This window comes from Choloepus didactylus, chromosome 3 (assembly GCF_015220235.1).
Source record: "Choloepus didactylus isolate mChoDid1 chromosome 3, mChoDid1.pri, whole genome shotgun sequence".
Lineage (NCBI taxonomy): Eukaryota > Metazoa > Chordata > Mammalia > Pilosa > Megalonychidae > Choloepus > Choloepus didactylus.
Window position 1 is genome coordinate 141,334,324 of NC_051309.1, and position 22,502 is coordinate 141,356,825.

The 22,502-nt window shown below is 37.6% G+C and overlaps 1 protein-coding gene across 3 annotated transcripts in view; it reads right to left on the minus strand.

Annotated features, from left to right (window-relative positions):
- Positions 1 to 22,502, minus strand: part of SCLT1 (sodium channel and clathrin linker 1) — a 278,459-nt gene that overhangs the window by 101,220 nt on the left and 154,737 nt on the right. For all 3 annotated transcript variants that reach the window (XM_037830653.1, XM_037830654.1, XM_037830655.1), the window contains 2 exons: positions 5,023 to 5,200; positions 1,917 to 2,015 (listed from right to left, as the gene is read on the minus strand). In XM_037830653.1, the coding sequence (XP_037686581.1) occupies positions 1,917 to 2,015; positions 5,023 to 5,200 (277 nt within the window). The remainder of the gene's footprint in view (positions 1 to 1,916; positions 2,016 to 5,022; positions 5,201 to 22,502) is intronic.

Sequence of the window (22,502 nt, forward strand, 5' to 3'; positions counted from 1 at the left end):
ATCAGACACCCAGGGAAGTGAATCTCCCTGGCAACGTGGAATATGACTCCCGGGGAGGAATGTAGACCCGGCATCGTGGGATGGAGAACATCTTCTTGACCAAAAGGGGGATGTGAAAGGAAATGAAATAAGCTTCAGTGGCAGAGAGATTCCAAAACGAGCCGAGAGATCACTCTGGTGGGCACTCTTACGCACACTTTAGACAACCTTTTTTAGGTTCTAAAGAATTGGGGTAGCTGGTGGTGGATACCTGAAACTATTAAACTACAACCCAGAACCCATGAATCTCGAAGACAGTTGTATAAAAATGTAGCTTATGAGGGGTGACAGTGGGATTGGGAATGCCATAAGGACCAAACTCCACTTTGTCTAGTTTATGGATCGATGTGTAGAAAAGTAGGGGAAGCAAACAAACAGACAAAGGTACCTAGTGTTCTTTTTACTTCAATTGCTCTTTTTTCACTCTAATTATTATTCTTGTTATTTTTGTGTGTGTGCTAATGAAGGTGTCAGGGATTGATTTAGGTGATGAATGTACAACTATGTAATGGTACTGTAAACAATCGAAAGTACAATTTGTTTTGTATGACTGCGTGGTATGTGAATATATCTCAATAAAATGATGATTAAAAAAAAAAAAAAAAAAGCAAATTAACAAGAAAAAAAAAAAAAAAAAAAAAAAAAAGAAAAGGATATCTGCATGGTCTTAAAGTATCTCCCCCAATTGCTTATTAAGTATACAATGGAGAGACATGGTTTTACCATTTTAACCACGTGGTCAAGCTTAGCATCTTTAATAGAAGCATGACCTGACATTATAGCATCCTGATGTAATGCAGTAAGAGGAACACATCATCACCTTTTCAGAAATGACCTGAATCTGATCATGAAGAAACAGTCACATGAATCCAGAGTGTGGGAAATTCTGCAGGTCAGCTAGTGTGGATTTCAAGGACTGTATATCATACAGAGAGGCAAGCAGAGAACTGGGATACATCGATGGAGACTATAGAGACATAGTAGCCAAATGCAATGTATGAACCTTGATTAGATCCTGGATTAAAAAAAAAAAACAGCTATGAAGGATATTTTAAAGCAATTGGGGGAATCTGAATGTGGATTTTATTGAAGTAATCTTGATTTTTTTTTTTTTTTTAAGGTAGGATAATAGAGGTGGGTTTGTGTCGTAAAATGCCCCTTTTCAGGGGAAAGAGATACTAAGGTATTTAGGAGTGAAGTGTATGATGACAGCCTACATTGACTGTCTGGCAAAAGGGAAGTGTGTATATGTATATAAAGAGAGATGGAAAGGGTGTTGTAAGACATTCTAAGTTATCTGGGTGAGTGGGTAAATGGATGTTTACTGTATTATTCTTTCAATCTTTCTATGGGTTTGGAAATGTCTAAAAATAAAAAAATACAAAACTAATGGGAAACAATCTCTCACAGTGATCTAGAGTAGAGCTCCAGAATTGGTAAACTTGCATTTCCAACTTAGGGCTGCTACTTCCTAGAGATAGAAGCTAAGCAAGTTACTTAATGTCTCTGCATTTCAGTTTTCTTGTCTTTAAAATGGGTTTTTGTGTTTTATTCCAACTAAACTTCATTTATACTTTCACCACTTAAGAATTGGTTCATATCCACACTGGGGAAAAGGGAAATATATGTTTTGCATTTCTTTTTGTATGAAAGCATACTCGCATTTCCAATACAGTTTTTACTATACTCCTAACCTAAATCCCCCTTTCCCTTCTCCACTCAATAGTAGGGGCTACTATCCTGAAATTCTTTTCACTTAAAATATAGCACAATTAATGCAAATAACTGTTAATTAGCTAAGTTCATCAGACAAAAACTTAGGGAGTATTTAGCTGTGACTTAAATTTTGGATTTTACATATATTAAAAAACCCTTACTTCTTTCCTGGTTCTTATGGTAACATCTTGTACAAGTCGAGAAGTAGTTTCTTTCATTTTCTCTTTATCTTCTTCTTTTTGCTTCTTTTCAAGCAGGGCCTTCAAAAAAAAAATAATCATTTCATGTTATTATAGATCATATCATCATTAATAAAGATAACAATATATGAGTAAAATCCTATCCACTAATCAATTTCTTGAAAGTAAACACCTTATTGCAAATTGCTGGAACACTTCCACTTGGAGATCTAAGTCATGAATAACATTTATTTTCTCTAACCTCCTCATGGCCCTTGCCCTACTAAAAACTTGTTTTTATTCTTTGAAATTGAATCTAATCTCTACAGTGAGAAATTCTAGACTCATTTTTGAATTTTCCTTCTCCTTCAGTCCCTATACAAAATTATTCGTTAAAGAGATACTATATCCTTGGTAAAATCCCTTGATCTCCTTTTCTTTTTTTTTCTGTTTTTCAATTGTGCTTCTCATCACCTCATGCCTACATCACTGTAGACACCAACTACTTAGTCTCCTTGATGTTTTTTTGCCCCTCTAATTATTTCCATCTCCCACCTAAAAAAATATTCCCACAATCCTAGTTCTTCTGCCAGGTCACACCCTACTTCTTTGCTTCCATGCAGCAGAACTCCTTTAAAGTCTGCACTCACTTACCTCTGATTCTTTTCCTCCCATTCTCTTTTACACTCATTCTAATCAGGCTTTCACTACCCATGATCTCCATATGGATAATCCATGAATCAATTTTCAGTACCTATCTTACTTGATCTATCAGTAGCACTAGAGATAATTACTTTCTTCTTGTTTCACTTTCTTTTTTTAGCTTTCAGCACACCAGAGTTGGTTTTCCTTCTATGTCACTGATAATTTCTTTTCAGACTGCATTGCTGGCTCTTCCTCTTCTCTGGAACCTCTTACTATTAGAATACCTGAGGTTTACTCCTTGGTCCTCTTCTCTATCTAAATTCATCCTTTGATGATCTAACCGGTTTTCATGGTTTTAGATATCACATCTATATGGACAATTCCAAAATTTACCTGTCTAAGCCAGACATCTTTCAGAGCCTGAACTTCTCCAGTTAGGCCTGATTGAATGTCTTTTTTTATCACTACATAATAAGTAGCCATGTGTTCCACACCATTGTCTTTCATAGATACCATACATATTACACTCTGTATTAAAAAAAAATTTTTTTTAAACAAAATCCTCCTACTTAAATAAGTTAGTGAGAGGTAACTGTGGTTCTGATGTAACAATCTTGGGGTGGGGGGTGGGGAGAATATGACAATGAGGAAAAGGGGAAGCACCATAAGAGAGCTGAGCCTAGGGGGTCAAAAAGAAGGAATACTAGGATTGCTTCCTTCTTGTTTATATGATGGGGTGAGAGAATCCCTGCCTTCTTTGAACAAGCAACTGAACTCTTTAGCAATTAAGCAATAAGCCAAAAGGAATCTTAATATTGTAGTCATAGACAGTCACTATGAGAGTCTTAGGACTTGGGTGAGATTTAGGGAGCAGGTAATGTGTCACTACTTTCTTCTTTGTCCATTGTGACCCACTCAAAATGTTTTCCTTTTTAGGAACCTGATGTTAAGAATGCTCTTACATCTAGGCTTTGGAGGGTGAGATCAATTTTGTCTACCCTTAATTTTTCTAGCTAATTTAGGTGTTTAGAGCAATTCCCAAGCATATTATGTATAATTTGTCTTTAACCATTCTAAAAGACAGTATTCAGATCATAGATGGGAAGGCCAGCTGAAAAGCATGATTAACAGCTTTGCCTTTCTATAGTATGGATTTGATAATTTTTTCTTTTTCATTTCTTATTAGCTCTTTTACAGTCAATGTATATAGCTTGTTTTGTTTTTTAATAACTCTCTTGAAAAACCCTCTACCATGTAAAAAAGGAAAAATAAAAAAAACAAAGTGTGGTGGTTTGAAGTTATATACCCCAGAAAACATGTTCTTAAACTTAATTCATTCTTGTTGGTGTGAACCCCTATAAATACGACCTTTTGATGAGGTTACTTCAGATAAGGTATGGCCCAGGATGGGTCTTAATCCTATCACTGAAGACCTTATAGGGAAAGTCACAGAGAGAGAGAAAGCCACTGGAAATAAGAAACTGAAGGTCAATGGAACCTGGAAGAGAAAAGAGAGGCCAGCAGTAGCTGCCATGTGCATTGCCATGTGACAGGGCAGCCAAGGACCTAGGATCACTGGCAACCAACCCCAGAATGTCAGTCTTCAGAAAGAAAACATTGCCTTGATTTGGAGTTCTCTTAGTCTCAAAATCTTGAGCCAATACATTCCCATCGTTTAAGCCATACCACTGTGTGGTATTTGCTTTAGCAGCAAGGAAACTAAAACATAAAGCATTTTCTTTTTACCCTCCATATGTCCCAGCAGAGTATTACGGATATACTAGGTATTCAATAAATGTGGTTAAATGAGTTAATGATTAATGGTCTCTACATAATGGAGGCAAAAACATTAAAAACAAATCAAATCTATCCACTTTGGGATTCCTATAAACTCTATACCATTCCTATGGATGTGGCATAAGACAAAAAAGATGACATATGATAGCCTAGGAATCACAGTTGTTAGAGGGCTAAAAAAAAAAAAAAAAGAACAGTGACATGAAGGTCCTGTTAATAAATCTTTATAGCTAAATTTATTTCCTTATAATTAAGCTTCTCCTTTACCAGGGTTAATTGTGTAGGTGCTGAGGGGAAAATAAAGATGAATAAAATTCATATGCTTCAACTCAATAAAATATAGAGTATACTGCAGGAAAGTGCTATATAACAGATCTTTTTAAAGCATTCGACCCCAGGGTATAAAGATTAGTTACAGAGGGATTGGGGGACATAAGAAAAGTCTGATATTTATACATTACTTTTGAGAGAGAATTGACATTTTATAATGTTGTCTGATTTTAAGTCTTACCATCCAAAAACTATGCCTATTAATGGAAAGTGTAGCAATTTGATTTCATGCATTTCTTTTACATCTACTGATTTTCTTATGATTAGGAATGTTCAGAATTCTGTTATTTTTGAACACATTTTCTAGTTTCCTTACCTGATTTCTTTGAAGGTTAGCTTCCTCTAAGAGTTGTATGCTATTTCTGGCTCTTACAATAGCCTCGTAGTTCTCATTTTCTAACTCGGTACACTTTCCTTGTAACTCTCTTGTCTGTTTTTCCAGATGTGTTTTTTCTGTTCTTAATTGGTTTGCTTCTTGGATTGCCACACATAGTCTAGAAATTAATAATCACATTGTGTAAGTTAAATTTTTTTAAAGGCAAGGAGGGAGACAGGAGATTTACTAATCATCTATTACAGGTCAGGCATTGTGCCAGTTACTTTCACATATATTTTCTCATTTGATTTTCATAACAGTTCCGTAAAGCAGGTTTCATTATCCCCATTTTGAAGAACAACAAACAGATCCAGAGAGGTTAATCACTTGATTAGGGTCATATGACTAACAAAACAGTAGGGCTGTGACTGAGCCTAGATATTCTGACTGTAATTGTTTCTTTTATATCACACTGCATTATACAGTTACATGACAATGTTTTGAAGCAAATTCTTAAGGAATGAGTTGTTCTTCATATTTATATGGTCCTCTTTCTCTATCTTTTTTTCTTGCATGGCTCTCTTTTACTACTCTCTTCCTACTCTCTACCCAGGCAATCCATATTAACTTACCAATATATATATAGAAATATATTTTATATATATATAATATATATTTTTTCTTCATGTCTATATAATCATATACATATATACACATACATATACACATGTAATATGCATACATCTATTCCAAGAAGGTTTTTAAACATAATTTTTCTGTCTTATAAATATTAAGATCACAGCATATACCTTTTCTGCACTTGATTTTCTTATTCAATAATGTCTTGTGGAAATCCCTTCAAGCAATACATTCAAAAGTTCATTCCTTTCTTAGTCCAATAGATGTGACCTCATTTCACTGCTAATTTGCATTTCCCTGAGTACTAGAGAATTTAATCATATTTTCTTAAGTTTGTTACCCACGTGAATTTTGTTCTTTTAATCGCCCCTTCATATCCTTTGCCCGTTTTTTTCTGACAGGTTATTTACTTTTCCTTGTTCCTTTAAAACAGTTCTTTGAATGTTATAGATATTAAACCTCTGTCTGTCCTTCATGCTGCAAATATTTTCCCAAATCTAACTTCTTTTTTTTTTTTTTGCCTATTGTAGAAATTTTACCACACTAATATTTTTCACTTTAATAATGCTAAATTTGACTACCTGGTTCGTGGTTTTGTTTCATTTTTAACAGCTTCTGGGGTTTGAGTCTTTGTAAAGATGACCTCTTTTATCCATAGATTGCTAACGTAATTTCCTAGATTTCCTCAAAAGATTGCTGTGGCTTTAAATTTTTATCCCTAAGTCATTAATTCATCTGGAATTTGCTTCTGAATGAGGTATAAGAGAGAAGTCCAATTTAACTTTCTTCCAGACTGATGGCCAGTTGTAAGAGTACCATTAGTAACTGATGTACTGAAATACTCCTTTTATAATGCCTAAAATATGCAAATGTCATGATTTAGTTATGGATTTGATTATCATGATCCACTGATCCATTTGTCTATTCTATGCCCAAATCATATTAATTTGATTACAATGGCTTTATAACATGTTCTGATTTGTTCCAGTAATGCAACCATTCCTCCCATTTCATACTTTTCTTTGTTTATTTTTGAGCATTTCTTTTTCCTGAGTGGTGGAAGGAGAAGTCTCTACTTTCTCCCCATCTTCCCACCCACATACAAACACAAACACCAGGAGGAAGCTTCCCTACTCTCAGCACACCTTGCACTCTTCCAGCATTGGGAATTGAGAACTTAGCCTACTTTTTATCTTATTCCTCTAAATTTTAAACTTTTTATTTTGTCCAATAAATCTGTCCAATTTGGAATGAGGTACATTAAAGTCTATTGCTACTTTAGTTTGGGTTCTTGGTTGCCAACAACAGAAGCCAATTCTAAGTAAAGCAGGAAAGGAGTTTATTAAAAAGGGTACTGGTTAGTTCAAACTCATTGGGACAGCTGGAGAACCAGTTTTGAAGCTTTGTAGCAAGGAAAATGCCCAAACCACCACAGAATTATATTATGCCCTTCAAAGCGCATGCTCTTTAACGCAATCGTGTGGGGGCAGACGTATTAGTGCTGATTAGGTTGTAATCTTTGGATCGGGTTATTTCCTTGGAGATGTGACCAACTGTAGGTAATACCTTTGACTGGATTATTTCCATGAAGGTGTGGCCCCACCCATTCAGTGTGGGTCTCGAGTGGTTACTGGAGTACTTTAAAAAGAGCCACACAAGCCCAGAGCTGCTGCAGCTTAGAGAGACATATGAAGACAGCCATTGAAAGTTGACGCTGACATTTTGGAGAACGCCATTTTGAAATGCAACCTGGGAACAAGCAGACGCCAGTGACGTGCCTTCCCAGCTAAAGGAGGTTTTCTGGACGCCAATGGCCTTTCTTCAGTGAAGGTACCCTATTGTTGATGCCTTACCTTGGACACTTTATGGCCTTAAGACTGTAACTTTGTAACCAAGTAAACTTCCTTTATAAAAGCCAATCCATTTCTGGTGCTTTGCAAAATGGCAGCATTAGCAAACTGGAACAGCCTCCCATGAAGAACTATAACTGGGGGAATTTCCCAAACATGGAAGGGAGTCAAGATGCAGATGACCCTTGTCTACCAACCATACCTGTATTTTTACAAAAGCATCCTTGTTTTTCGTATATTTAGCTGTACTGCTATTTGCTGTATTGAGGTTTACTACCACCATATTTTTTTCAAAATGGTGCTTTTGTTCATTACATAAGATCCTTCTTTATCTTGTTTACTGCTTTTAACACTAAACCCTACTTTGCTTGATATTAATATTGCTATTTGGCTTTCATTTTGTTTATAGTTGCTGATATTTCTCAACTAATACATTTATTTTATATTTAAAAGAGATTATCTTTCTTTTCCGGTATTTCTGGCCTAGTTCAGTCTTTGTTTTAGGTATTTTCTAAACTAACATATTACTGGACTTTGTTTTTAATCAAAATCTGAAAGTCTCTGCCTTAGTGCAATGATTTATATACATGATATTTATTCTATCTTACTTTGGTTAAAGCCTTTGTAGTAGAATATGAAGCAGTTTCTACCTCTACCACAGAGGACACTTCCCTGGCTTCCCTAATCTCAGGATGCCTGGCGATTCAGTAGAATCAGCTCAATCCTTTCAGCTTCACTGTGGTCTCTTGGAAGCCAGGTAGAGTAGGCATACTCATGAAGGGCTTCTGTCATTTCATTTCCCAAGGGTCCATGGGCTTCAGTGGGGAAAGATTTTTTCAGGCTTCTGAATTCTGATACTCAGTCAAGGCTCTTTGACACCCACTCAACCCATGTCAGAAAAAGCCCTGCAACATTACTCCCCAGAAGAAGTCTCAAAGAACAAAAGGTTTCACATGCACTCAACCATCTAGCAGCCCCAGAAGACATTTAGCTCTGAAAAGGCAGATTAGTGTTAAAAGTAGAGTTATAGTAAAGCATATTCAGATCATCAGCTTTCTAGGTTAGAGGTTTCCACAATTTAATAACATAAAAGATGTATTACTACTATTCTTACTCCCATCAGGCACTCCCATACCCTCTGTAGCCAAATTGTGCCCTTTCTGTCAACTTACTAAAATTGGGCCAAGTTCCCTCTCTCTAATAATAATAGCAATGATAATAGCAAATATTTGTACAGGGTTTTCTTTGTACAAGGTACTTCACATAAGTTAAAGTAAGTAAAGCAAATATAATCTTCAACATCCTCAAAGATACTGAGTTTTTTTGTACATACAATAAATTAGCTATGGATCTGTGACTAGAACTGAGATCTCAATTCTTGATGTAGATCAGTAGACTGTTTCTAAGTGTAATTGCAACCATACAGAGTAGAAAGAATAATATGAATTTACAGGCTGTAGTCACTGTATCTTTAATAGATTACTGCTGACAATATTCAAGTTCCTTAAAGGAACATCCAGTGAGGACAAGAGCTAGGAAAAAAACAATAGCAGAACCAACAAAAGATTCTAGAGTGAACTTAAGAAATAAGACTACAATTTAAGACAAAGCTACTGAGAGGCAGGGCAAGATGGCAGACTGGTGAGCTGTATGTTTTAGTTACTCCTCCAGGAAAGTAGGTAGAAAGCCAGGAACTGCGTGGACTGGACACCACAGAGCAATCTGTCTTTAGGCATACTTCATACAACACTCATGAAAATGTCGAACTGCTGAGATCAGCGAAATCTGTAAGTTTTTGCGGCCAGGGGACCCACGCCCCTCCCTGCCAGGCTCAGTCCCGTGGGAGGAGGGGCTGTCAGCTCCGGGAAGGAGAAGGGAGAACTGCAGTGGCAGCCCTTATCGGAAACTCATTCTACTGATCCAAATAACAACCATAGATAGACTGAGACCAGACACCAGAGAATCTGAGAGCAGCCAGCCCAGCAGAGAGGAGACAGGCATAGAAAAAAAAACAACACGAAAAACTCCAAAATAAAAGCAGAGGATTTTTGGAGTTCTGGTGAACACAGAAAGGGGAAGGGCGGAGCTCAGGCCTTGAGGTGCATATGCAAATCCCAAAGAAAAGCTGATCTCTCTGCCCTGTGGACCTTTCCTTAATGGCCCTGGTTGCTTTGTCTATTAGCATTTCAATAACCCATTAGATCTCTGAGGAGGGCACCCCCCCCCTTTTTTTTTTTAATCCTTTTTTCTTTTTCTAAAACAATTACTCTAAGAAGCCCAATACAGAAAGCTTCAAAGACTTTCAATTTGGGCACGTCAAGTCAAGAGCAGAACTAAGAGAGCTCTGAGACAAAAGGCAATAATCCAGTGGCTGATTATGTTTTGAGAGACAAAGAAGGCCACTACATACTAATAAATGGGGCAATTCAGCAAGAAGAAATAACAGTCGTAAATGTCTATGCACCCAATCAAGGTGCCACAAAATACATGAGAGAAACACTGGCAAAACTAAAGGAAGCAATTGATGTTTCCACAATAATTGTGGGAGACTTCAACACATCACTCTCTCCTATAGATAGATCAACCAGACAGAAGACCAATAAGGAAATTGAAAACCTAAACAATCTGATAAATGAATTAGATTTAACAGACATATACAGGACATTACATCCCAAATCACCAGGATACACATACTTTTCTAGTGCTCACGGAACTTTCTCCAGAATAGATCATATGCTGGGACATAAAACAAGCCTCAATAAATTTAAAAAGATTGAAATTATTCAAAGCACATTCTCTGACCACAATGGAATACAATTAGAAGTCAATAACCATCAGAGACTTAGAAAATTCACAAATACCTGGAGGTTAAACAACACACTCCTAAACAATCAGTGGGTTAAAGAAGAAATAGCAAGAGAAATTGCTAAGTATATAGAGACGAATGAACATGAGAACACAACATACCAAAACCTATGGGATGCAGCAAAAGCAGTGCTGAGGGGGAAATTTATAGCACTAAACGCATATATTAAAAAGGAAGAAAGAGCCAAAATCAAAGAACTAATGGATCAACTGAAGAAGCTAGAAAATGAACAGCAAACCAATCCTAAACCAAGTAGAAGAAAAGAAATAACAAGGATTAAAGCAGAAATAAATGACATAGAGAACAAAAAAACAATAGAGAGGATAAATATCACCAAAAGTTGGTTCTTTGAGAAGATCAACAAGATTGACAAGCCCCTAGCTAGACTGACAAAATCAAAAAGAGAGAAGACCCATATAAACAAAATAATGAATGAAAAAGGTGACATAACTGCAGATCCTGAAGAAATTAAAAAAATTATAAGAGGATATTATGAACAACTGTATGGCAACAAACTGGATAATGTAGAGGAAATGGACAATTTCCTGGAAACATATGAACAACATAGACTGACCAGAGAAGAAATAGAAGACCTCAACCAACCCATCACAAGCAAAGAGATCCAAACAGTCATCAAAAATCTTCCCACAAATAAATGCCCAGGGCCAGATGGCTTCACAGGGGAATTCTACCAAACTTTCCAGAAAGAACTGACACCAATCTTACTCAAACTCTTTCAAAACATTGAAGAAAAGGGAACACTACCCAACTCATTTTATGAAGCTAACATCAATCTAATACCAAAACCAGGCAAAGATGCTACAAAAAAGGAAAACTACCGGCCAATCTCCCTAATGAATATAGATGCAAAAATCCTCAACAAAATACTTGCAAATCGAATCCAAAGACACATTAAAAAAATCATACACCATGACCAAGTGGGGTTCATTCCAGGCATGCAAGGATGGTTCAACATAAGAAAAACAATCAATGTATTACAACACATTAAAAACTCGAAAGGGAAAAATCAATTGACCATCTCAATAGATGCTGAAAAAGCATTTGACAAAATCCAACATCCGTTTTTGATAAAAACACTTCAAAAGGTAGGAATTGAAGGAAACTTCCTCAACATGATAAAGAACATATATGAAAAACCCACAGCCAGCATAGTACTCAATGGTGAGAGACTGAAATCCTTCCCTCTAAGATCAGGAACAAGACAAGGATGCCCGCTGTCACCACTGTTATTCAACATTGTGCTGGAAGTGCTAGCCAGGGCAATCCGGCAAGACAAAGAAATAAAAGGCATCCAAATTGGAAAAGAAGAAGTAAAACTGTCATTGTTTGCAGATGATATGATCTTATATCTAGAAAACCCTGAGAAATCAACGATACAGCTACTAGAGCTAATAAACAAATTTAGCAAAGTAGCGGGATACAAGATTAATGCACATAAGTCAGTAATGTTTCTATATGCTAGAAATGAACAAACTGAAGAGACACTCAAGAAAAAGATACCATTTTCAATAGCAACTAAAAAAATCAAGTACCTAGGAATAAACTTAACCAAAGATGTAAAAGACGTATCCAAAGAAAACTACATAACTCTACTAAAAGAAATAGAAGGGGACCTTAAAAGATGGAAAAATATTCCATGTTCATGGATAGGAAGGCTAAATGTCATTAAGATGTCAATTCTACCCAAACTCATCTACAGATTCAATGCAATCCCAATCAAAATTCCAACAACCTACTTTGCAGACTTGGAAAAGCTAGTTATCAAATTTATTTGGAAAGGGAAGATGCCTCTAATTGCTAAAGACACTCTAAAAAAGAAAAACCAAGTGGGAGGACTTACACTCCCTGACTTTGAAGCTTATTATAAAGCCACAGTTGCCAAAACAGCATGGTAGTGGCACAAAGATAGACATATAGATCAATGGAATCGAATTGAGAATTCAGAGATAGACCCTCAGATCTATGGCCGACTGATCTTTGATAAGCCCCTCAAAGTCACTGAACTGAGCCATAATGGTCTTTTCAACAAATGGGGCTGGGAGAGTTGGATATCCATATCCAAAAGAATGAAAGAGGACCCCTACCTCACCCCCTACACAAAAATTAACTCAAAATGGACCAAAGATCTCAATATAAAAGAAAGTACCATAAAACTCCTAGAAGATAATGTAGGGAAACATCTTCAAGACCTTGTATTAGGCGGCCACTTCCTAGACTTTACACCCAAAGCACAAGCAACAAAAGAGAAAATAGATAAATGGGAACTCCTCAAGCTTAGAAGTTTCTGCACCTCAAAGGAATTTCTCAAAAAGGTAAAGAGGCAGCCAACTCAATGGGAAAAAATTTTTGGAAACCATGTATCTGACAAAAGACTGATATCTTGCATATACAAAGAAATCCTACAACTCAATGACAATAGTACAGACAGCCCAATTATAAAATGGTCAAAAGATATGAAAAGACAGTTCTCTGAAGAGGAAATACAAATGGCCAAGAAACACATGAAAACATGTTCAGCTTCACTAGCTATTAGAGAGATGCAAATTAAGACCACAATGAGATACCATCTAACACCGGTTAGAATGGCTGCCATTAAACAAACAGGAAACTACGAATGCTGGAGGGGATGTGGAGAAACTGGAACTCTTATTCATTGTTGGTGGGACTGTATAATGGTTCAGCCACTCTGGAAGTCAGTCTGGCAGTTCCTTAGAAAACAAGATATAGAGCTACCATTCGATCCAGCGATTGCACTTCTCGGTATACACCCGGAAGATTGGAAAGCAGTGACACGAACAGATATCTGCACGCCAATGTTCATAGCAGCATTATTCACAATTGCCAAGAGATGGAAACAACCCAAATGTCCTTCAACAGATGAGTGGATAAATAAAATGTGGTATATACACACGATGGAATACTACGCGGCAGTAAGAAGGAACGATCTCGTGAAACATATGACAACATGGATGAACCTTGAAGACATAATGCTGAGCGAAATAAGCCAGGCACAAAAAGAGAAATATTATATGCTACCACTAATGTGAACTTTGAAAAATGTAAAACAAATGGTTTATAATGTAGAATGTAGGGGAACTAGCAGTAGAGAGCAATTAAGGAAGGGGGAACAATAATCCAAGAAGAACAGATAAGCTATTTAACGTTCTGGGGATGCCCAGAAATGACTATGGTCTGTTAATTTCTGATGGATATAGTAGGACCAAGTTCACAGAAATGTTGGTATATTATGTAACTTTCTTGGGGTAAAGTAGGAACATGTTGGAAGTTAAGCAGTTATCTTAGGTTAGTTGTCTTTTTCTTACTCCCTTGTTATGGTCTCTTTGAAATGTTCTTTTATTGTATGTTTGTTTTCTTTTTAACTTTTTTTTCATACAGTTGATTTGAAAAAGAAGGGAAAGTTAAAAAAAAAAAAAAAGAAAGAAAGAAAAACAAGGAAAAAAAAAAAGATGTAGTGCCCCCTTGAGGAGCCTGTGGAGAGTGCAGGGGTATTCGCCTAACCCACCTCCATGGTTGCTAACATGACCACAGACATAGGGGACTGGTGGTTTGATGGGTTGAGCCCTCTACCATAAGTTTTACCCTTGGGAAGACGGTTGCTGCAAAGGAGAGGCTAGGCCTCCCTATATTTGTGCCTAAGAGTCTCCTCCTGAATGCCTCTTTGTTGCTCAGATGTGGCCCTCTCTCTCTGGCTAAGCCAACTTGAGAGGTGAAATCACTGCCCTCCCCCCTACGTGGGATCAGACACCCAGGGGAGTGAATCTCCCTGGCAACGTAGAATATGACTCCCGGGGCGGAATGTAGACCCGGCATCGAGGGACGGAGAACATCTTCTTGACCAAAAGGGGGATGTGAAAGGAAATGAAATAAGCTTCAGTGGCAGAGAGATTCCAAAATGAGCCGAGAGGTCACTCTGGAGGGCACTCTTACGCACACTTTAGACAACCCTTTTTAGGTTCTAAAGAATTGGGGTAGCTGGTGGTGGATACCTGAAACTGTCAAACTACAACCCAGAACCCTTGAATCTCGAAGACAGTTGTATAAAAATGTAGCTTATGAGGGGTGACAAGGGGATTGGGAAAGCCATAAGGACCACACTCCACTTTGTCTAGTTTATGGATGGATGAGTAGAAAAATAGGGGAAGGAAACAAACAGACAAAGGTACCCAGTGTTCTTTTTTACTTCAATTGCTCTTTTTCACTCTAATTATTATTCTTGTTATTTTTGTGTGTGTGCTAATGAAGGTGTCAGGGATTGATTTAGGTGATGAATGTACAAGTATGTAATGGTACTGTATACAATCGAAAGTACGATTTGTTTTGTATGACTGCGTGGTATGTGAATATATCTCAATAAAATGATGATTAAAACAAACAAACAAACAAACAAACAAAAAAAGACAAAGCTACTGAATATTTTTAAAAAGTAGTCTAGACCATCAAAGGCAACTAGAAATTATCACTCCAGAAAACTCAATGGAAAGCAGCTATAATAATTTTTCAAGTATTTTTTTCTTGTGTATCTACTTAGGAAGAAATAATTTTTTTCAGACTGTGTAAGTGCAAAATGGTGGAGTAGAAAGTTTTACAGATCACTCTCTCCATTAGAAAAACGAATGAGCTGGAAAAAGAGATAGGACTTAACTAGGTGATAACCCTGGAAGCAAAATGGACACCTAGAACAACTTACAGGAGTGCCAGAGAAAGTGAGAGGCTGCCACGAATTCAGCTTTTGTAAGTGAAAGCCCAAACCAGCGATCAGCCCCTATTTCTCAGCTTTGGAAACGGCAGTGGCTATGCAATGCCAGGAGTGGCTGAATGGGGCCAGGGTAAGCAGAAGAAGCCCTGTCCTCCAAAAGTTGGGGTTGAGGGTCAAGGTAAGTCTGGGGCAATCTCTGAGGGACCAAAGTAAGAGGCTGGCCTCAGTTTTGGACCTCTGGAAAGCAGCAGCTTTTGCATCACATCAGCATCCACCGAGACCTAAAGAGCTAGTACACTGTCATTGGCTGCTTGTTTGTCTTACTTCTGTGTAAACAGCAGTGCAGGTAAAAGTATGGGTAAATATAAATGCCAGTAATTTTGCACTTTTCATAGTAATGTTATCTTTCACATCTTATATGCCTTAAAATTCAAATCCATGAAAACAAGCATAAACCTTTTTACTGGGCACAAATGTATAAAGCGGTAATTTGTGACTAGAACAATGTAAAATGGAAGGACAGAGAGGTAAAGGAACAGAGTATGCATAGGCTATTGAAGCCAAGTTAGTATCAACACAAACTAAATTGTAACAGATTCTGGATGTTAAATTGCCATGGTAATCATAAAGTATCTTTAAAATATATATAAAAAGGAAGTGATTAAAAATGGCTCACTAAAAAAGACCATCTGAACAAAAATTAACTCAGTATTTGTATTTCCTCTTCAGGAAAATGTCTTTTCCTATCTTTTGTCCATTTTACAATTGGGCTATTTGTACAGTGTAGTTGTGATACAGGATTTCTTTATATATGCTGGATATCAGTCTCTCATCAGATACATGGGTTCCAAATATTTTCTCCCATTGAGTTGGAGACCCCTTCACCGTTTTTTTGACAAAGGCCTTTGAGGCACCAAAACTCTTGATTTTGAGGAGTTTCCATTTATCTATTTTTTCTTTTGTTGCTTGTGCTTTGGGTGTAAGGTCTAAGAAGCTACCTCCTATTACTAGGTCTTGAAGATGCTTCCCTATATTATCTTCTAGGAGTTTTATGGTACTGTCTCTTATATTGAGGTCTTTGATCCACTTTGAGTTAATTTCTGTGCAGGATGTGAAGTAGGAGTCCTCTTTCATTCTTTTGGATATGGATATCCAGTTTTCCCAACACCATCTGTTGAACAGACTATTCTGTCCCAGTTCCCAGAAAAAGCCATATTCTTTAATACATTCTTGTAGGGACAGACACATTAGTGTTGATTAAGTTGGAACCTTTGCATTAGGTAGTGTCCCTGGAGATGTGACCCACCCAGCTGTAGGTGATAACTCTGTAAGATTTCCATGGAGGTGTGGTCCTGCCCATTCAGCGTGGGCCTTAATTGGTTCCCTGGAGCTCTATGAAAGCTCAGATAGAAGGAGCTCACAGTTAGCTGTTGCTGAGACAGACATTTTGAAGATGGCTGTTGGAGCTGATGCAGACATTTTGGAGAATACCATTTTGAAACACAACCTAGGAGCAAGAAGATACCAGCCACGTGCCTTTCCAGCTAACAGAGGTTTTCTGGAAGCCAATAGCCTTTCTCCAGTGAAGGTACCCTTTGTTGATGGACACATCATGGTCTTAAGACTGTAACTGTGTAGCCAAATAAACCCCCCTCTACAAAAGCCAATCCATTTCTGGTGTTTTGCATTCCAGCAGCATTAGCAAACTCGGACAGGGGGCCTTATCAAAAGTCAGTTGACCATAGATCTGGGGGGTCTATTTCCATACTCTCAGCATGATTCCATTGATCAGTATGTCTGTCTCTGTGCCAGTATCATGCTGTTTGACCACTGACATTACAGTAGGCTTTAAGTTAGGAAGTATAAGTCCTCCCACTCCATTCTTTTTTTTTTTTTTTTTTTTAGAATGTTTTTGGCAATTCAAGGCCACTTTCCCTTCCAAATAAATTTGATAACTAGCTTTTCCAAGACTGGAAAGTAGGTTGTTGGAATTTCGATTGCAATTGAATTGAATCTGCAGATCATTTTGGGTAGAATTGACATCTTAACAAAGTTTAGCCTTCCTATTCATGAACACGGAATATCTTTCCACCTAATTAGGTCCTCTTCGATTTCTTCTGGTAAAGTTTTATAATTTTCTGCCTAGAGGTCTTTTACATCCTTGGTTAAGTTTATTCCTAGGTAATTCATTTTTTTAGTTGCTATTGTGAATAGAATTTTTTCTCGATTGCCTCTTCAGTTAGGTCACTACTAGTGTATAGGAACATTACTGACTTGCACATTAATCTTGTATCCAGCCACTCTGCTGAATTTGTCTATTAGCTCAAGTAGCTTTGTCATCAATTTCTCAGAATTTTCCAAATATGAGATCATGTCATCTGCAAATAATGACAGTTTTACTTCTTCCTTTCCAATTTGGATACCTTTTATTTCTTTGTCTTGCTGAATTACTCTGGATAGAACTTCTAGCACAGTGTTGAATAACAGTGGTGACAGCTGGCTCTTGTCTGATTCCCAATCTTAGTGGGAAGGTTTTCAGTTTCTTACCACTGAATACTATGCTGACTGTGGGTTTTTCATATATATCCTTTAGCATATTGAGGAAGTTTCCTTTAATTTGTAACTTTTGAAGTGTTTTTACCAAAAAGCTATGCTGAATTTTTTCAAACACTATTTCAGTATCTATCAAGATGATCACTTGATTTTTCCCTTTCAATTTGTTAATGTGTTATAGTACATTAATTGATTTTCTTACGTTAAACCACTCTTGCATGCCTGGAATGAACCCTACTTAGTTGTGGTGTATAATTCTTTTAATGTGCCTTTGGATTCGATTTGTAAGTATTTTGTTGAAATTTTCTGCATCTATATTCATTAGGGAGATTGGCCTGTAGTTTTCCTTTCTTCTAGTAGCTATACCTGGTTTTGGTATAAGGGTAGTGTTAGCTTAATAAAGTGAGTCAGGTAGTATTCCTTTTACTTCAATTTTTTGAAAGACTTTGAGCAGGAAAGGTGTCAGTTCTTTTTAGAAAGTTTGGTAAAATTCCCCTGTGAAGCCATCTGGCCCTAGGCTTTTATTTGTAGGAAGAATTTTGGTGACTGATTGGCTCTCTTTACTTGTGATTGGTTTATTGAGGCCTTCTATTTCTTCTCTGTTCAGTCTAGGCTGTTCACATGTTTTCAGGAAATTTTCCACTTCCCCTAAATTGTCTAGTTGATGGTGTACAGTTGTTCATAGTATCCTCTTATGATTTTAAAAATTTCTTCAGGATCCATAGTAATACCCTGTTCTCATTTCTGAATTTGTTTATTTGGGCCTTCTCTCTTTTAGACTTTGTCAGTCTAGCTAAGGGTTTGTCAATCGTCTCAAAGAACCAACTTTTTGGTTTTATTTATTCTCTCTATGGTTTTTATGTTTTGTTTTGTTTTTTGTTCTCCGGATCATTTATTTCTGCTTTAATCTTTGTTATTCCTTGTCTTCTACTAGCCTCTCTGGTTGTTCAGTTAGGTCTTTGGTTTTAGCTCTTTCTTCCTTTTTAATGTATGCATTTAGAGCTATAATTTTCCTTTCAGTACCATCTTTGCCGCATCCCATAGGTTTTGATATGTTGTGTTCTCATTTTCATTCCTCTCTATATATTTACTGATTTATCTTGCAATTTCTTCTTTGACCCTCTGATTGTTTAGAGCTGTGTTGTTTAACCCTCATATATATGTGGAAGTTCTGGATCTTTGGTAGTTATTGATTTCTAGTTGCATTCCATTATGGTCAGAAAACGTGCTTTGAATAATCTCAATCTTTTCAAATTTATTAAAACTTGTTTTGTGGCCTAGCACATGATCTATCCTGGAGAATGTTCCATAAGTGCTAGAGAAAGATGTATATTCAGGTAAGTTGGGATATAATGATTTATATATGTCTGTTAAGTCTAATTCATGCATCACATTGTTTAGGTTCTCAGTTTCCTCATTGGTCCCCTGTCTAGTTGTTCTATCTACCGAAGAGAATGGTGTATTGAAGTCTTCTACTATTTTTTTAGAAATGTCTATTCCTCCCTTCATTTTGCCAATGTTTGTCTCATGTACTTTGGAGCTACCTGATTGGGTGCTAGACATTTAAGATTGTTATTTCTTCTTGGTGAGTTGTCCTTTTTATTAATATATAGTGTCCTTGTCTCTTATGACATCTTTGCATTTAAAGTCTATTTTGCCTGATACTAGTAGAGCTACCCCTGCTTTCTTTTGTTTGCTGCTTGCATGGAATATTTTTTCCCATACTTTCACTTTCAATCTCTGTGTCACTGGGTCTAAGGTGAGTCTCTTGTAAACAGCATTTTGATGGATCATACGTTTTAATACATTCTGCCACTCTGTATCTTTTAATTGGGTAGTTTAATCCATTCACATTCAAAGTTATTACTGTAAAGTCAGTTCTTAAATCAGCCATCTTATCCTTTGGTTTTTAATAGATCTATTCGCCACCGTTTTTCTTTCCTTTAAGTTACCCTTACCAATACTCTTCAGTTCTGTGCCCTTCTCCAGACCTCTGTTTACTTTTATTTATTTATTTTTTTTCAGCTAGTAGGATACCTCTTAGTCTTTCTTGCGGGGCTGGACACTTGTTAACAAATTCTCTCAGCATTTGTTTGTCTGTGAAACTTTTAAAGTCTCCCTCAATTTCAAAGAGCCTTGCTGGATAAAGAATCCTTGGGTGGCAATTTTTCTCTTTCAGAATCTTAAATCTGCAGACCACTGTCTTTTCACTTCCATGGTGCATGCTGAGTAGTCAGTACTTAGTCTTATGTGGTTGCCTTTGTATGTGGTGAACGGCTTCTCTCTTGCTGCTTTCAGGACTTTCTCCTTCTCTTCTGCATTTGATAATCTGTTTAGTATATGTCTTGGAGTGGGTCTATTTGGATTTATTGTATTTGGAGTTCATTGGGGTTTTTGATTTGCATATTTATGTCATTTATAAGGGTTGCGAAGTTTTCCCAAACTATGTCCTCAAATACACTTCCTAGCCCTTTACTCTTCTCTTCTACTTCTGGGACACCAATGGCTCTTCTATTTGTTTGCTTCATGCTGTCCATCATTTCCCTGAGATTCATTTCAAATTTTTTTATTTTTTCACCTTTTGTTCTTTTGTGCATTCACATTCAATTTCTCTGTACTCTAGTTCAATTATTCTTTCTTCTGCCTCTTCAAGTCTGCTGTTGTGTGTCTTTAGCATATTTTTAATTTGATCTCCAGTACCTTTTATTTCCATAAGAGCTGCTCTTATTTAAATTTACACTTTCAAATTCTTCTTTATGGTCTTCTAGCATCTTCTTCATGCCCTTTATGTCTTTAGCAAACACACTGAAGCTGTTTTGAAGATTTGTATGAACTTCTTTGATTAATTGCTGCAGATTCTGTGTCTCCTCCAGCTTTTTAATTGGGTCATTTGGCTTGTCCATATCTACTTTGGTCTCTATGTGCTCTGTGATTTTCTGTTGGCCTCAGGGCATTTGCTTATCTTGATATGGTTATTTTGGGAGATGCAGGATTACCTGGACATTTATTTAAAATTTGGCAGAACCACAGCTTGTTTGGAGTGCACTTTCCCTGTCTTCCCAGAAGATGGTGTTCTTGAGCCACCTCTTACGCTCAAGGCATCTTTTCCCCATCTGGGCCTGCTTGCTGAGCGGGGTCTTCAATCAGCACACCAGTTCTCCATGTGCACTGGGGACTTTCAGTCCTGGAGGGGCGGGTGCTGGTCCTGTACAGTTGGTCAGGGAATCCGCTAAATGGCACAGTAAGTCTGGTGATTCCCACGTCTCTGAGTGGATCACTCTCAGGCTGTGGGGCTGTGTATCTCAACCTCCAGTTCAAATGTACCCTGGTCCCTGCCTGCTGTGCATCAGTGAGCCTCAGGTGGAGGAGGTTCTCCTGGTGCATCTGTGTGGCACAGTCCTTGTCCCTGTGCACCTGTGAACCTCTGGGGTGAAGGAGGGGCTCCTGGTGCTTTCGTGTGGTACCCTTGCCTCTCCCAGCTTCTTACCCATGCACACAGTAGGATTCCATGGAGGAACAATAAATAATGTCAACAGGGGTCTGCTGAATCCCAAGTTCCATCACAGGAACTTCTGGCTATGGGGCTTTGGAGGGTTATCTCCCCAGCTAATTACCGAGATGGGTGCATGGGGAGTGTAGAGCTGTTCCCACCCCCGCTCAGAAGCCTGCTCCAGCTGCCAGCCACCAGTGGTGGTCCCAGTTCAATAAACTCACCTCAGCTTTTCAGACATAATTTCTCCGCTTTTTCATCCAAGTCCCCACTATGGATTGTAGAGGTTCTTCTCTAGCTCGCACCCTGGGAATGCTGTCCTAGGTGTTTTCTGCCTTTTCGCTAGTTTTTTTCACAGAGAAGTTTGCACTGCCTATTCTATTTAGCCATCTTCCAGGCCAATTAATTTTTTTTTTAAATTCACTTTTATTGGGATTATTCACATACCATACAATCATCCAAAGTGTATAATCAGTTATTCATGGTAACATTATATAGTTGTGTGTTCATCACCACTAGTAACTTTTTTTCAATTTTAGAACATTTTCATTACTTCAGAAAGGAAATAAAAATAAAAAAGAAAACTCAAATTCTCCCATACCCCTGACCCCCCTACTCCATAATTGACTCATAGCATTGGTATAGTACATTTGTTACTGTAGGTGAAAGAATGTTAAAATATTACTAACTGTAGTACATAGTTTGCAATAGGACAGGACCATGTCTGTAACTGATTTTGATAGGATCTTGTACTTACTTATTGTTACTGAAATGATTTAAGTTTTTGTCATATTGTGATGGGATGAAGTATCTTGTATATGGAAGGATCATGTTATTTTGGGGTCCAAGGGGTGGAATGTGCCAGTTTGAATGTATTATGTCCCCCCAAACACCATTATCTTCGATGCAATCTTGTGTGGGCAGATGTATTAATGTTAATTAGGTTGTAATTCTTTGTTTCCATGGAGATGCGACCCACCCAACTAAACGTGATAACTCTGATTAGACAATTTCCATGGAGGTGTGGCCCTGCCCGTTCAGCGTGGGCCTTGATTAGTTTACTAGAGCCCTATATAAGTTCAGACAGAAGGAGCGAGCTTGCTGCAGCCAAGAGGGACACTTTGAAGAATGCACAGAGCTGAGAGAGAAGCTGCAGCTTACAGAGTTATTTTGGAGATGGCCTTCGAAAACAGACTTTTGCTCCGGAGAAGCTAAGAGAGAACAAATGCCCCAAGGGCAACTAAGAGTGAGATTTTTGAGGAGCTGAAGCCTAGAGAGGAACGTCCTGGGAGAAAGCCATTTTGAAACCAGAACTCTGGAGCAGATGCCAGCCACGTGCCTTCT